Below are 15,579 nucleotides of genomic sequence, written 5' to 3'. Positions count from 1 at the left end.
TTTTGCCAATTTGAAAAAAAAATTAAAATATTATTATTTTAATTTATACTTTCTTTTTATTTTCCTTAAGTTTAAAGAAGTTAGTGTTCTAATTCATATTTTCTTTTTCTCCTCCCGAATATTTAGTGCTACCAACAAATTAAAGGAGTAAAATATTATGTATACGATCACTCTACTTAAAAATGCATACAATAACATATTTTTTTTTGTAATTTGAATAAAAAGAATACAAAAAAGTTAAAGTCACATATATCATTGTGTATTTGACCAATAGTGATATTGTACACATAAATTTATTATTAAAATTTCTTTTGGGTAAACTTTAAATGAGTATTAAAATAATAAAGTTTTATCAATAATAAATACATTATTTCAATTAACTTGCACTGAAATTTGAATTCTATTTTGATGAACTGAAATTCAAACTTTTGAAGTCGTGTAATTACAAGATAACTCATAAAAATATTATTAATTTGTTATTAAAACGTAAAAGAAAAAATTATGAATTTTGATAATTGATGAAATCCCAAATTTTCAGGTAATCATCTATTATTAAAGGTCAATAAAGTCGCATGTATTTGAATGAGCTTCTCTCCCTCTCTGACAGCTTGCAATACATAACTCGCTTTTGCCAGTGTCATAATTCTAATCACAATATAAGCTAAAGAAGGCTAACAGAATGAGTAATCAATTGGCTAAAATAAAAATAAAGATCACGAGAAAATATTATTATTTTTAATTTTATTTAACTAAAAATAACCTGATAATAATAGAGTTTTCTAAGTCTTAAATAGACAAAATAAAAATAACAAAAAAATAAAGAACTATAATCATGCACAATAAAAGAAGATAAAGCACAATCAACGCACACTCAAATGTAATCTAAAAATAACAAAAAAGAAATAATTAACAATTATTAAAAAGCCTTAAATTATGAAATAAATTATAAAAAAATCCAATTCAAATCAGCCAGCTCAGATGTACCAAACACACAAATGTGAAAATCTCTACCTTGCTTCAATTTTTACTCTCTTATTATTCTCCCCAAAGTTAAATTGGGACTATAATTCTAATTTGGTCAGGTACTTAGGTTTGTTTGAAAAAATTTGCACACCTCTTCACAATCTCAAATGGGTGTTTAAAAAGCACATAAATGAGTTTAATGTCCTTTTTTGAGAAACCTTATTTTGGAGATTCCTTGTTCCACCCTGAGTTTAGCTATTTTAGTATATTATTGGTTAGTGTTACTTTGTGCCTGGGGTGTGGTGTCCCTTATATATTAAAGAGTGCAAGGGGATAGTTTCCAGTGAATTCATCATTACCATATTTCTCTACAAACCCACCCTTCTCCCCCTCAAACTTTTCAGTCAAAATTTATTATTTCAAAGCACTCTCCAATAGGATAAGCTTGTGTCCTCCCAGTGGTTGGTTCTATCTCTCCTCTTCCTGGTAAAGGTTCAATCTTCTTGTTGCCAGCTTTTGTACATGCCAGTTTATAGCAACCTTTACCGCTTCTTTTAACCAAAACCCCCCCTTTTATCTCAAGAAAAATGGCCCCTTCTGGAAGGACGACAACAACAACCTCAAAAACAAAGACTACAACAACTACAACAAGAAGAAGAACAAGACAGCATAGAAGAACACACTTCATACAGAAGAAGAAGCATACACAGAGCAAAAAACAAGAGATAAGTACTGTTTTGCCCTCTAGCTGCTCCTCAATAAGCTCACAAGGTTCTACAAAGGAAAGGGACATGGATATTTCTGAGGTAATTGATGTCTCTAACAGTGCATGCTCCACCCCAAAGGGTCACAAATTTCGGATACCAGAGATTTCAACATGCCCTCCAGCACCAAAGAAGCCAAGGGTACTTTCAAATTGCTCTTTGAGAAGGTCACCACTATCATTCTTTGCACCCCCTGACTTGGAGCTCTTCTTCTTGGTTGCACTTCGAGATGTTTCTGTTTGAATTGTGTGTTAATAGAAAAGATTACATCTACAATAAGATCATGACACTTTAGGAGATGGACTTTTGAAGTGGTTTTAGCATATTTTTCTCTTCGTATCTCTTGCAAATGAGAGAGAGGTATGCTTTGGAAATTCTAGATTTTGGTGTGTTGATCTTAGGAAATAGTTACTTGCCCTTGCTTTAATTTCTGCTAATCTTAGCTGAGTAACAACTTGTAGGGTTTGTTTTTCACTAAATTTAGATGGGGTGGTTCTCCAACTAAATTTAAATTTTAAGCTTACTTTCTTTCTTTTTTATTGTTTACCTCTTATAGAAGATATATGTTCTGACCTTTAAATTTAAGTGTGTTGAGTGCAAATGTGTAATGGATTTGGTTTAAGGTTTGTGAATGTTCCAAGGTTGCAACTCTACAAAAGCTTCAGTTGTCAATTAGTTACTTTGAGAGAAAGTAAAGTCATAGAAACACTTTCCTTTTGAATTTCTCTCTATTACTTCATCTCCAATTTCTCTATTGCACCACTTAGTGATGATGGCAGTTTTTGCAAGATGACTTTTGTTTCTATACTACTGGTTTTAAAATTTTTGAGTGTATATTCATGGCTACAAGTAGTTATGTAATGGTAAACCATCCTTACTCTGCATCAGAAATTTTTATTTCAGCAATAGTACTCTGTAGTCTGCAGTTCCATATATGCAAAAATTGTGTAACAAATTCAAATTATCATCTTCAATTTGACATGATTAGACAAGGCTGTAATTAAGAGTTTGATTTTCATTTTGTATTTGGTAGGCCTAAACCCCACTAATCATAATACTGTGGCACTATTGTTTGTCTACAATATTTAATTAAATTAGACTGAACCAGTGTTTAATATAGTCAAACTTAGGGTCCACTTTATACGTCAAATGATACAATGCTATCAGGTCCAAAAAAAAAAAGCTTTCATTTTCATAGAAGGCGTTCCAACTTTGTTGCACCTAATTAGGTTCACATGAGGCTCAAGGGATCTGGTTACAGTACATTGAGGCGTTTTTACTGAAGTTGTCAAAATTTAAAAATAAAAATAAAAATTACCAACATTTGGAAACTTATTTACATGTCTAGGGTTGGGAATGAATGGCATGGGGCGGACCCTGACCTCTACCTTTATTTAGAAAAAAAAATTAGAGGACAATCATTGTTATTTTTCAAATTAACATTGAATTTCTTGAGTGAAGTTATAATTAGCATTGAATCATCAATGGGTGTCAATCGTAATTAATAATTAATATCGTGAAGAAATGTCTTCTGCTTTCGTTTAGATATTCATTTGCGAAATCCCATTTATCAGATACTACTTTTCGAAATTTTTATAAATTCAAAAACACTCAATTTAATGTTAAATAATAACAATTTCATCATTGATTTTTATTTTTTTATCTTTTCCAAAAAAAATTAAATGACATTGAATTGACATATAAATAATGTTTTATAGTTTTTTAGATACGTAAAGTAATTATTAAACTATTTTTTGGAGAGCATTTGAGGTTTTTTTACTGTAAGTAACATCAATTATATTTTTATTAAATATAGATGGCTTGGTGACAGATTTACACTTGCCAAAATCCTTGGTTTATTTTTCTGTATTGCCCTTTTTTTTGTCCATTTTTTTTAGTGAAGTATGATTGTCTTCTAAATACAAAAAAAAAAAAAATGTATGATTGCCTTCTAAAAGTAAAAAAAGAAAAAGGATAAATACCTTCTAGAAATTTAAGAAAATATTTTTTCACGCCATCATCGACTAAAAATATGAATGTAATTTTTTTAATTAAAGTTTTTAAATTTTTTGTTATTTCTAAATAAAAATTTTCTTCCAATGTCTTACAATTTGGTTTGGCTCTCCAATAAATCATAAGATTTGGTTTTCTCATTTTTATTAAATGATATTTTATCATTTTACAATAATATGTAAAAATCTAAATCTTTTCAGTAAGAGGAGAAAAAACGAAAAATAATAATAAATTATTATTAATTACAATAGATTTGATTTTTTTTAAATTTATTAACAACATCATAACAAATGAAAATTAAAATATTAATCAATGTTAATCTAATAATAATAATATCGGTTGTTATTTATAATATTAATTATTATTTATAATGTTAACGCACGAATGGTAAAAGGTTAAGATGGTGTTGCCACCTTTCGTCAATTCGGCAGTGTATTTTTTTTTATAAAATATTAATCGGTGTTTGAAATTCTTCGGGATCCTATTAATTCAATTTCGAATTTGAGTTTTTTACCGTCTTAAAGAAGGGGTAGGATATTGTAATAATTAATTAGTGTTACTACCAATATTACTACCCATCAATTTTACTGTTAAATCGATTATGTTCATCTATCGGTTATATTTATTTCCATCTTTGTATGGTTATGATTCCTCGTATTTAATATGAAAACATTAAATATGAAAAATCATAATCACACAAAAATAAAAATAAATATGAAATATTAAATATGGAGAATTATAATCATACAAAGATGAAAATAAATATAACCGTTGAATCAACATAATCGATGTAACGGTGAAATTGATTAATAATAATAGTAACACTAATTGATTGTTACAATATCCTCTCCCTTAAAAAATTAAAAAATTGAACTTATTATTCTTTGGACAAATTAAATCTTATCATCTAGCCGGATCGCCACCTCTCCTAAACCTCTCAATTTGTTATTCCTAATCTCAAATAAATGAATAAATTTTCAATAAATCGGTAAATAAATTTTCAACATCATTGTATTGGTATTTTTATTTTTAGAATTTTAATTATTGCCATCAACTTGCGGGATTGTAGCTACAAATCATTTTTGTAGTGTTTTGGAACTGGGCCTCATGACAAATTTCTAGTGAAAGTTAGCGAAGACAGTGACAGAGCTGCTGTGAAGACAGTTTTAACCTTTAGTGTCAAAGTGTAAGCACAAACTGGGGCGTATTTGGTTTTTTAAACATTTGTCTAATTTTTTATTATTATTAATAATAGGACGAGAACGATTATGTGAAATTTTAAGAAATAGATCCTCTCATATTAAAATTTACATGACTTGATTATGTAAAAAATTTGTATCTATCTTTTTCTTCATATTTATTAAATAAATGAAATTCAATTATTATTAATGAAAATAAAAATAAATTCAAAAATTTCATATAATCAAATCACATAAAATTTTAACATCAGAATATTCATTCCCAAATTTTAACCTGAAAGAGGATCACTCCAATCTGTGATTAAGGGGCTGAAATCATTTTGTCAGATTTGTGGTTATCTGTGTGTCTGAACACACCCAGCATCCCGTAAGAGAATCCAATGAAGGGACTCTCGTGCGGCTCTGTCATTGTCACCTTGGAGAATCTCAAGAAATTTCCCATCATTTTTTTCACATACTTTCCAGACTTTTCTTCATTCGTGATGGCTCATATTAATTTCCACAATAAGAGAGGAAAAATGTTATCCCAGCAACTATACATATTATTTTAGGGATTATGTTTTCTTAGGCAACAGAAGATAATTATCTCATATTGTACTCATAATTTTATGTGGGTTTTATTGTACCGAAAAAAAAGAATTTTTTTTTGAAGTGGAACCCATATTTTTATAAATGTGTAGGGGAGACTTGTTGTCTCATGTGACATAAGGTTAATATTTTCTATTATTTTATGTTTATATAATTTTTATCTTCAAATTATAGGGGTGACAAATCATATTCGTTGACAAAATAAAATTTGACATAAATATAAATATTTTTAATACAATTATGATATGAATAATTATTCGTGTTAAAATTGATATTGACACAATTTAATTTATTATACGATCGATTTGATACTACATAAATAATTTGTTAATTTTATTTTTTAAGTAAAAATTACTTAAATAATTTTAAATTATATAAAAATGGGGCAATTGGGTAAGTATGTAATTAGGATCAAGGTTATTTTTCATCATTTTATGTTACACTTTCAATTTTAGCCTTTAACTCCTCTCATATTTAACAGGTCTGTTTTTTTTAGTTTGAACCATTAATTACAAATAAATCAATGACCAAAAATAAATATAAAATTTTTATTCGTATACTGATCATATAAAAATAACCTACTCCATTATATAATTATAGTATAATTTTATATAATTTTGTATTATATAAGTTTTATGTTAAATGTTTCTGGTTGAATAATAAAATTTATAGATTTATAAATATTATATACTTATAGTAAAAGTTGTATATTTATAAAAAAAATATTTTTATTATTTAACATGTAACTTTTTAAAAAAAGGATTATGTCATATTTTATTTTCCTTCCAAATCTATGTCTTAACTCTGACACTGTCACGTGTGTTTCCTATTTGTAGACTATTATTTCTTATTCGTTAAGGTTCTTTTCCCCCCATCATATTCATATTTATTGTACGAGGGATTATTTTTTTTGAAATAAAGTCAAGCGTTAAAAGCACTTTTTAAAAATCCGGCTTAGCCATTGACCCGATCGAGGTAGGTCATGGTCACGAGTTCAATTGGGGGTCACGTGATCACTATGCTAAAATGATTTTATATATTAAAAAAATATAAATATATATATTCTATATGAAAATATTAAAAAATTAATCACAAATTATCAAAGATTCAAAATATACTTAACATAATTCACCATTTACAATCACAAGCCAATATTACACAACTTAATTAAAGTATGAAGATACCAAAGTACAAAACTCATATTCTAATGGGGTCACTACGCTGACCCGATTCTGCCTCTTTTGAGAAGGTCCCTAACAAAGGAAAATTTAAAGGAAGTGAGTTTTTGTTTTCAATCGACGACCGTAAGGATTTCATTTGAATGAGTAAAATTTTTATCTTTTCTAAAAGATTACGGCACCGAGGTGAAGATTGAAGAGATCTAGGTCGCTGAGAGAGAAAAGAACGATCAGATTTAGGTTTGCAAGTACTTTTTTTTTTAATAAAACGATATTATTTCAAGAAATTTAAAAAAGAAAAAATATGCAATAACTCCCTTTGACCTCTCTGACCCGGGAGTCACTGAAACCCGGCCAGGTTTCGGGAGTCGGAGGGGTCGATATGCATATGGGGTCCAACTTGTGACCCCAACCCTCAGAGAAGAAGGATCAGGGTTGACCCGGAGGCGGGGTAGAGTTTTAAAACACTGGTTAAAAGTAGATATTTTTCTGTATACTATTTTTTTTTTAAAAATATTATACCTAAGATCAAACTCATAACTATATGCTTAAGAGATCTAAATTCCTTTTACTTAGATCAACACACTGACATTATGTATAATACTCACATAATCGTTTGTGCATAGTTGAATTTGCATTGTTTATATATCGTTTGTGAATAGTTGAATTTGCATTGTTTATATATATATATATATATATATATATATATATATATATATAGCTTTAATGTTTCCACGGTGAATATAGATAAGTTATCTACTTTCACTTCCAAAACGGTGTTGTTAAAAAGATGTCATTCTAGGTTAAGATTAAAAAATTATAATGAGAAAGACTATTATAACCCTGAAATAAATTATAATTATAAAAATACCTTAATTTTAGCCTCAAAATGACGTCATTTTGTTTTCAATGTAAATAACTTATCTGCATTGATTGCAAAAAAAATGAACCATATATATATATATATATGTATATGAGGTAGGATCTTTGACACCTTATTTAAGAGGCGTTAGATCAAAAAATATCAATGACTCTGATTTGTAAGCATGTGATACCTTTGATCTTTTTTGATCTAACGGCTCTCAGATGAGGTGTCAAACTTTAAATTTGACACCGGTGTCAAAGGATACTACCTCATATATATATATATATGGAAAAAACATTTCTCCGGCAACTTGAGATAAGTTTATCTCCGGCAACCCCAAAACTACGTCGTTTTGTTTATTTATTTCCTTATATTAATTTATTCACCTATGAATGGTTATGATTTCCCTTTTCTCTCTCTTCCTTTATCACCATTGACCCATCTTTGTACGGTTATGATTTAGTAGCCGGAGATAAAGTTATCTCAAGTAGCTTGAGAAATGATAAGCGATATATATATATATATATATATATATATATATATATATATATATATATATATATATATATATATATATAAGACAAGATCAACTTACACCAGTGTAAGAGTAATTCTAATTAATTACAGTCGTTTGATGAACGAAAATCAGCGATTAAGATTGAGTGTAAGAGTTATTACTCTAAAATGGCTGTAGAAATATTTTTCCATATATAAATATAGGGCTTTATTAATCTCATGCAATAGAAGAGAACTCTCTCATGTAATAGAGATAAGCATGTGTGGGACCCACACACTATAGAAAAAGAAAAATAGAATAAAAAAATAACATGGAAATCGATGTATGTGTAGGAGAGAAAAATTCTCTCCTACAAAATAAGAGTATATTTTCCCATAAATATATACATATATGGAAAAATATTTCTACAGCCATTTTAGATAAAGTTATCTATAGCTACCATTTATAACTATGTATTACCGGTAGTATATAGTTATAACATTAAAGTTTTTTTTTTTTTCTCTCCACTTCAGCAGACAGGTTCTGAAAAGTGAATGAGGAGAGAAAAAAAGCAACTTTAATGTTATAACTATGTACTACTGGTAGTACATAGTTATAAATGATAGTTGTAGATAACCTTATCTAAAGTGGTTGTAGAAATGTTTACCCCTATATATATATATATATATATATATATATATATATATATATATATATATATATATATGGGGGTAAACATTTCTACAGTCGCTTTAGATAAAATTATCTACAGCTATCTCAAAAACTACGTCGTTTTGATTAATGAAGGGTATTTCCATAATTTTGTTTATTTTTTTATCATATGCATTTTACTGAAACACTTTTCATTGACTCACCTAAAATTACATAAACACTCTCCATTAATCAAAACGACGTTGTTTTTGGGGTAGCTGTAGATAACCTTATCTAAAGTATATGTAGAAATATTTTTTCATATATATATATATATATCAAATTAGCACAACTTTTTTTGTTATATTGATCTTAAGTACTTCTTTAAGGTAAATCGGCCCTTAGATATCTTCACAAGTTTTATAACTATTTGAGTCGGGTATAAGACGAATCCTGAGTCGAGCCTTAGTCACTCTTAAAACTTTTTTTTCCTTCCAAAGATGTATTTGGTGAGCTTATCATAGTCTCTTTTAATATTGCTCAACATATAATTGATTAAAAGGTATCCTTCATCTCGTGTGTTCTAAAAGTTTTATGTTTACAATTATGCATAATTATAATGGGAAATGTACTTCTTATGTTGCTGCAAAATTTTTTTTTAGAGAATACATAATTATAATCAGTTGTTGTTAAAAATAAATAAATTTGCAGCAACATAAGAAAAAAGGGACCCAATTATAATTAACTACGTATTATCGCATGGCATATGATTTTTTTTTCTTTTAATTGACAAATTGTAGCACAATAGCATGATTTTCTTAAACTCAAGTGGTAATGCCCATTAATTAATTATCTGATTTGAAATATAAAATTTTGTTATATTTACACTTTTTTCCTTACAATTACTTTGTTATTGCTTGATCAAAATCAAATTGACGGTTCTCCTTCAATATCATGTGTAACGGTTGGTTTAATTTTAATTCAACGAAAATAATAATAATTATAAGAGGTTATTAATATAACCTCCCTCTAAATTATAGTATAACATTAAAATATATTCTTATGTATTTATCACAGTAATTTTTTCAAGTCATTAGCGTCATAAAGACCAAGGTTTAGTAATGAAAATATGTACTTTTTCCTTTATCACAAAAGACAAATCCAAAATTGATGGTTCATTTGAATATCAAAATTTGCTGAGGGGAAAGAGAACAAAATGAAAAAGTAGTTGAAGAGAATATATTCTTATTTAAAAGTTTCCATATTTCAAATTTTATTTCCTTAAAAGAATCCCGATTAGATTAAAACAATATTTGAATCACTTTCAATTATTCTTAGCTTCATGAGTCACTTAACAGTTATAAATTAAGGTTCATTCTACATATCCTTCCAAAATTCAAATTGAATCTTATGTATATAATGATACATTGTTTTAAATAATTTGATTATTACGATAATTATTTAATAAGTTCAATTATTTTCATATATGACAAAAACATTACATGACAGAATAATAATGTAAAAAAATAACCCTGATAATAGATTAAAAATAAATCGATTTAGATTTATCCGGATGACAATTTTTTTTGCTTCGGGGTTTATTTTATTCTTAATGTAATGAAGCTTTTGTGCAATTAAAAGGAGACAGTTGGTAGTGGTTGGTTCAGTTAAAATTAGTAATATGGTGATGAAAATTTTAAATTTTTTTAAATTATTGAAAATAAAATGTTAAACATTTTGATATGATACAAAGAATCAAAAATATTATAAAGAAACAAAGGAACCTTTTGCATTCTTCAATATATGTTTATCGAACTACATCTTTTATTATTAACTTATATAATAATTAGTTACGAAAATATGTACTTTATCTATCGATTCCAAAAGAGAATCCCGGAAATGAATGCCACTATGCCACATTTGGGTTTTGAAATTTTCTGTAAACGGGAAAGAAAGAACATGGAAACTTTACAGCAATTCTGTTCTCAACTCAACGGTTCATATGAAACTGTTTTGTCACCAAAGAGCCTGGCTTGTTTAGTTAAATTGAACCACAGCTCTGTTTAAGCATAACTGGTTTAACCAAAATTATGAATGTGATTATTTGTGAATTTAAGAAAAAAATATGTTTAAAATAGTTTCACTTAGTTGTAATCAATTATATGATGATATATTCACACACACACATATATATATGAACCTATGTATGAAGACCACTGCCAAATAAAAGCTTTTGTGATAAAGAAATTAGAGCAGTTCTAAAGGTGCCCCCATGTGCCTCGTAGAGGATACAGGTATCACAGAACTGGTACATATGATAATGAGAGGACGATGACATAAAAGAAAGGACAAATCAGTGGCTAAAGCATATACCTTTGAATATTGCAATCTTTTGCACATTTTGGAATATATATAATTGCGTAGGGAATATGTGAAGGATGTTTTGCACTCATTAGAAGTCCTTGTTCGGGTGTTGTTCCCTTTCTTGGCCACCCTTTCTTTTCTTCACACGGTTGTGGTCCCTTATTTGTTGGTCATGATCATACATAAATACTTGCATGTTAATCTACATGTTATATGTACATCCCCATGCAAACTATTTAACTGCAACACGTACGTGCATATATCTACAAAGAAATAAACTTTCTTTTTAGTACAGAAGAAATAACTTTAGACTAATTTATTTCCCGTTATGCTGTAATTTTTCTTAAGTTTTGGTAATACTTTAGAGTGATATATATAGGAGTTAATTACCTTGTATATATAAAATATGAATGTTTGTTTCTTCAAGAAAAGTTTTAGAGTATAATATAAATCGTTAAAGAGACCCTCATCTAACATTTTTAAGTTTTTGGGTTGAATTGATTCTTTACATGGTATCAGAGTCTAGGTGTCCCGAGTTTGATCCTCGCCACCCATATTTTTTTTTGTGAAATTTTTAAGCATAGGTAGATTGGGCCTAATGTATCATTCACATTTCAAGTCGAATGGGTTCTCTTATGAGGGGACGTGTTAGGGTATAATATAATTAAATCATTAAAGAATCTCTCACCTAACAGCTTAAGTTTTTTGATTGAATTGATTCTTTACAAGAAAAAAATTTAAGTGGGCGAAGCTAGAGGAGTTTTATTTTTTGAAGAATAAAATTAAATTTAGAGGCAGGTCGAGTGAAATTTTTTGAACAAATAAATTAAATTAAGCGGAAATTAAAATGATATTATTAATTAAAGGGTTAAAGGGAATATTTGAAAAGAAATAGATTTAAAGATTTAATTAAATATTGTCATCGTAATAGTTATTTTAATTGTTAATTATGTTTGTAGGGAGAAATGCAAGAAATACCATTACTAATATAGTGGTATTACTAATTAATATCACAACATTTTGACACAAGCTATGTCTTCTTTGGGTAAAACTTTTATTAATTACAGAAAGTCCCAAAAACAAAATTTTGGGGAAGGGGGTGCCCCCGCCGGATAACGTTAGTGTCAGATCCAAAATTTAAGTTATAACTGGCATATAGATTAGATATAGCTTATTTTATTTACCATTTTTCATACTTATTTTAAATTTTCATTTAATGGTGCTAGAAAATGACATATAAGGTAAACATGAATAAAAATAGGTAAAATACTCTATCCATATGGATTATTATCAAATAATTTAACAAGCCAAACTAATACAATGATATATTTAATAATAATAATAATTTAAATCAATATATATATATATATGTGGGGCAGAATATTCTTACACTGGTGTAAGAGTTAGAAGTCTTACACTCAATCTTGACCATTGATCAATTTGTATCCAATAGCTCACATTATTAAAAAATTAGAGCCCTTATATATAAGTGGGATCAACAGACAAGATTAAGAGAGTAACTTACACTGATGGAAAATGATCCTGACCCTATATATATATATATATATATATATATATATATATATATATATATATGAAAATATTTTTCCAGTCACTTAAGATAAGTTTATCTCTAGCCACTCCCTTATAACTATGTACTTCGGAGATTATATAATTAAATATTAAAGTTATTTTTTATCTCTCTCAATGTCAGCCAACAAGTTTATGAAAAGTTTTTGAATAGAGAGAATTTTTATTTTATTTTAAGTATAGTTATAAGAGGTGGCTGGAAATAAGCTTATCTCAAGTGATTGGAGAAATGTTACACACACAAACACACACACACACACACACATATATATATATATATATATGAGGTAGGATCCTTTGACACCTCATTTGAGAGCCATTAGATCAAAAAAGATCAACGACTCTGATTTGTAAGCATCTAAAACCATTGATCTTTTTTGATCTAATGGCTCTCAGATGAGGTGTCAAATTTCAAATTTGACACTGATGTTAAAGGATCCTCTACGATGTCAAAGGATCCTATCTCATATATATATATGGTTCATTTTTTCTAAAGTTACTTTAGACAATTTTATCTAATGTTCACCGAAACGACGTCGTTTTGGGGCAGAAATCATGATGTATTTGTTATTTTAATATATTTCTGGGTTATAATAGTCTTTATCATTCTAATTTTTTAATTTTTCAACCCTAAAATGACGTCGTTTCGGAGAACTAAAATTGTCTAATTAAAGTAACATTGTATACTTTTTTCTCATATATATATATATATATATATATATATATATATATATATATATATATATATATATATATGGAATTTGCTTTTGTCGTATTATATGATAAAAAATTTACACACTCATGATATATGTGGATCCATTAAATAGTTGAGAAAGAAATTAAAGATGGAGGAGAACTTAAATTGTGCGAGTAAAAAGATTGGTTTGTTATCACAAACCATTTCTCCTTATATTATACTTTATAATCATCATATAAATTAGTGATCCATGTGTGTATAAATAATGCGTACGTGAACACTGACAGACACCTTGGAATGAGGGAAAGATTAAAAAAAAAAGTGAAGGCTGTTGTTTATATTTTTTACATGTAAGACCAAAAAAAATGGCTCATTGCACTTGGATTGATGTTTAAAGTGGAGAGAGTAAAGATTTTCCAATTCTAATGATGCAGCTATCCTGAGACACGAGGTTTGGCCTTATTATATTTGATTAAATGCCAAACTTTTCTAGAATCCGAGGTTACTCAACTTAATCTTTCACAAAGGAGAAATCATCAACATGTAAACAATCATCTTTTGAGACAAACTACAACTTACCATAACAGTTATAATTATTTTGGTACAAATCCACTTTGTTTATTAATTTTACTTTATGCTTCATTTATATAATAATCATCACTGGATTTGTCATATCAACCAACACACCCCATTTGGGACATGCCACCAGCCATGTTTTCAAGGACTTTTAAGGCACCCCTCGTGATGTTAATGAGCAACGCGTTTTGGATTATACGTAGATGTGACCAATCAAAGGACAAATACCATTTTTTTTTTCAACTCTGATCAGCAAATGTTGATTTATTTTTGTTTTTCATGGGAAAATATTTAATTTATATAGGTTTAAAGTTAAAAATTCTTACATCCAATCTTAATTATTGATTGGATTGTATTAACAGGTCACATATTTAATTTATTAGAATCATTAAATATAAATAAAAAATTAATAGTTAAAATTAAAAATATAACATATACTGATATAAAATAATCTTATATGTGAAGTTCCAATAATATTCATAGTTAAAAAACTTGTATTTTAAACAATGAAAAATAAAAAGTACCATTAGTTGGAGTGTAGTTTGCCATTTACTAGTCTACAAGATTCAGAGTTCCATGATCTGAATTACTCAATAATGAATTAAGTTGAAAATATCGTATACGTACTCTACTCTATGTTATGTAGGATTTAGCGATTTATTTATTTTATAAATTTAACTAAAGTAGAAAATGAGATAACCACGTATGATTTCAAGCATTGTTTTGTCGTCTTGTGACTTTGTCCATTATCTGTCTATTTTATGATAAGAAAATGTAAGTTACTATCTCGAGATTCTTTACGTGGTATCAGAGCCTTACTGTCTTTCACTTTAAAATGTGTAATTAAAATAAAAAAAAGCACAAAAAGGTAAACCAAAAATGGACCTGTGCAATTTCCATGCTTCTAGCCTAAATGGCTCTTGCGTGAGGGAACATATTGAGATATATAGTCCCACATTGATTGGATGACAACTAATATAGTCTTTATAAGACCTTGGGCACCCTCACCTCTTGAGCTAGCTTTTGAGGTGGTGTATCTCAAGGTTCGTTACCACCCACTCGTGACTATTCAATTCGTCTCTCCATAATTTAAAATAAATAAACAAATTATATAACCCTGCATATTGTTTTGTCGTCTTGTGACTTTGTCCATTATCTGTCTATTTTATGATAAGAAAATGGAAGTTACCACCCACTCGTGACTATTCAATTCGTCTCTCCATAATTTAAAATAAATAAACAAATTATATAACCCTACATGGTAACCATTATCACTATTCTAGCACAATTTAAAAAGGTGAATAAGGTATTACCAAAAAAAAAAAGGTGAATAAGGAATTCAATTGCCAGGGGCTAAGCATGCTCAGATATGGTTATTTTATCAAGCTTTTCTTGAGTTGGATAAATCCCTTTAGAAACCGATTAACTATATGTGTTCAATCATATACTTTTTAAGGCTTAAATATATTTTCTCTGCCACATAAAATTTTTACATACATATATATATATATATATATATATATATATATATATATATATATTCCTATAAATGATGCAAAATTCACCTTCTAACGTTATACGTACAATCATACAAAAGGAAAAAAAAATTATCTTAAATCACATGCTGAATAAAAA

The 15,579-nt window shown here is 28.1% G+C and overlaps 1 protein-coding gene across 1 annotated transcript; it reads left to right on the top strand.

The window, feature by feature from the left end:
- The first annotated feature begins 1,355 nt into the window (after positions 1–1,355).
- LOC133318403 (cyclin-dependent protein kinase inhibitor SMR9-like) lies at positions 1,356–1,970 on the top strand. Its single transcript, XM_061520396.1, has one exon. The coding sequence runs from the start codon at positions 1,551–1,553 to the stop codon at positions 1,968–1,970; it is 420 nt and encodes a 139-aa protein (XP_061376380.1). The 5' UTR covers positions 1,356–1,550.
- Positions 1,971–15,579: the final 13,609 nt, after the last annotated feature.

The sequence above is a fragment of the Gastrolobium bilobum genome, unplaced genomic scaffold, assembly GCF_033153095.1.
Source record: "Gastrolobium bilobum isolate Gb01-03AN ecotype WA unplaced genomic scaffold, APGP_CSIRO_Gbil_v1 utg4792, whole genome shotgun sequence".
Lineage (NCBI taxonomy): Eukaryota > Viridiplantae > Streptophyta > Magnoliopsida > Fabales > Fabaceae > Gastrolobium > Gastrolobium bilobum.
Note: the sequence above shows the minus strand (reverse complement) of the source record. Positions and strands in the feature narration are given on the sequence as shown.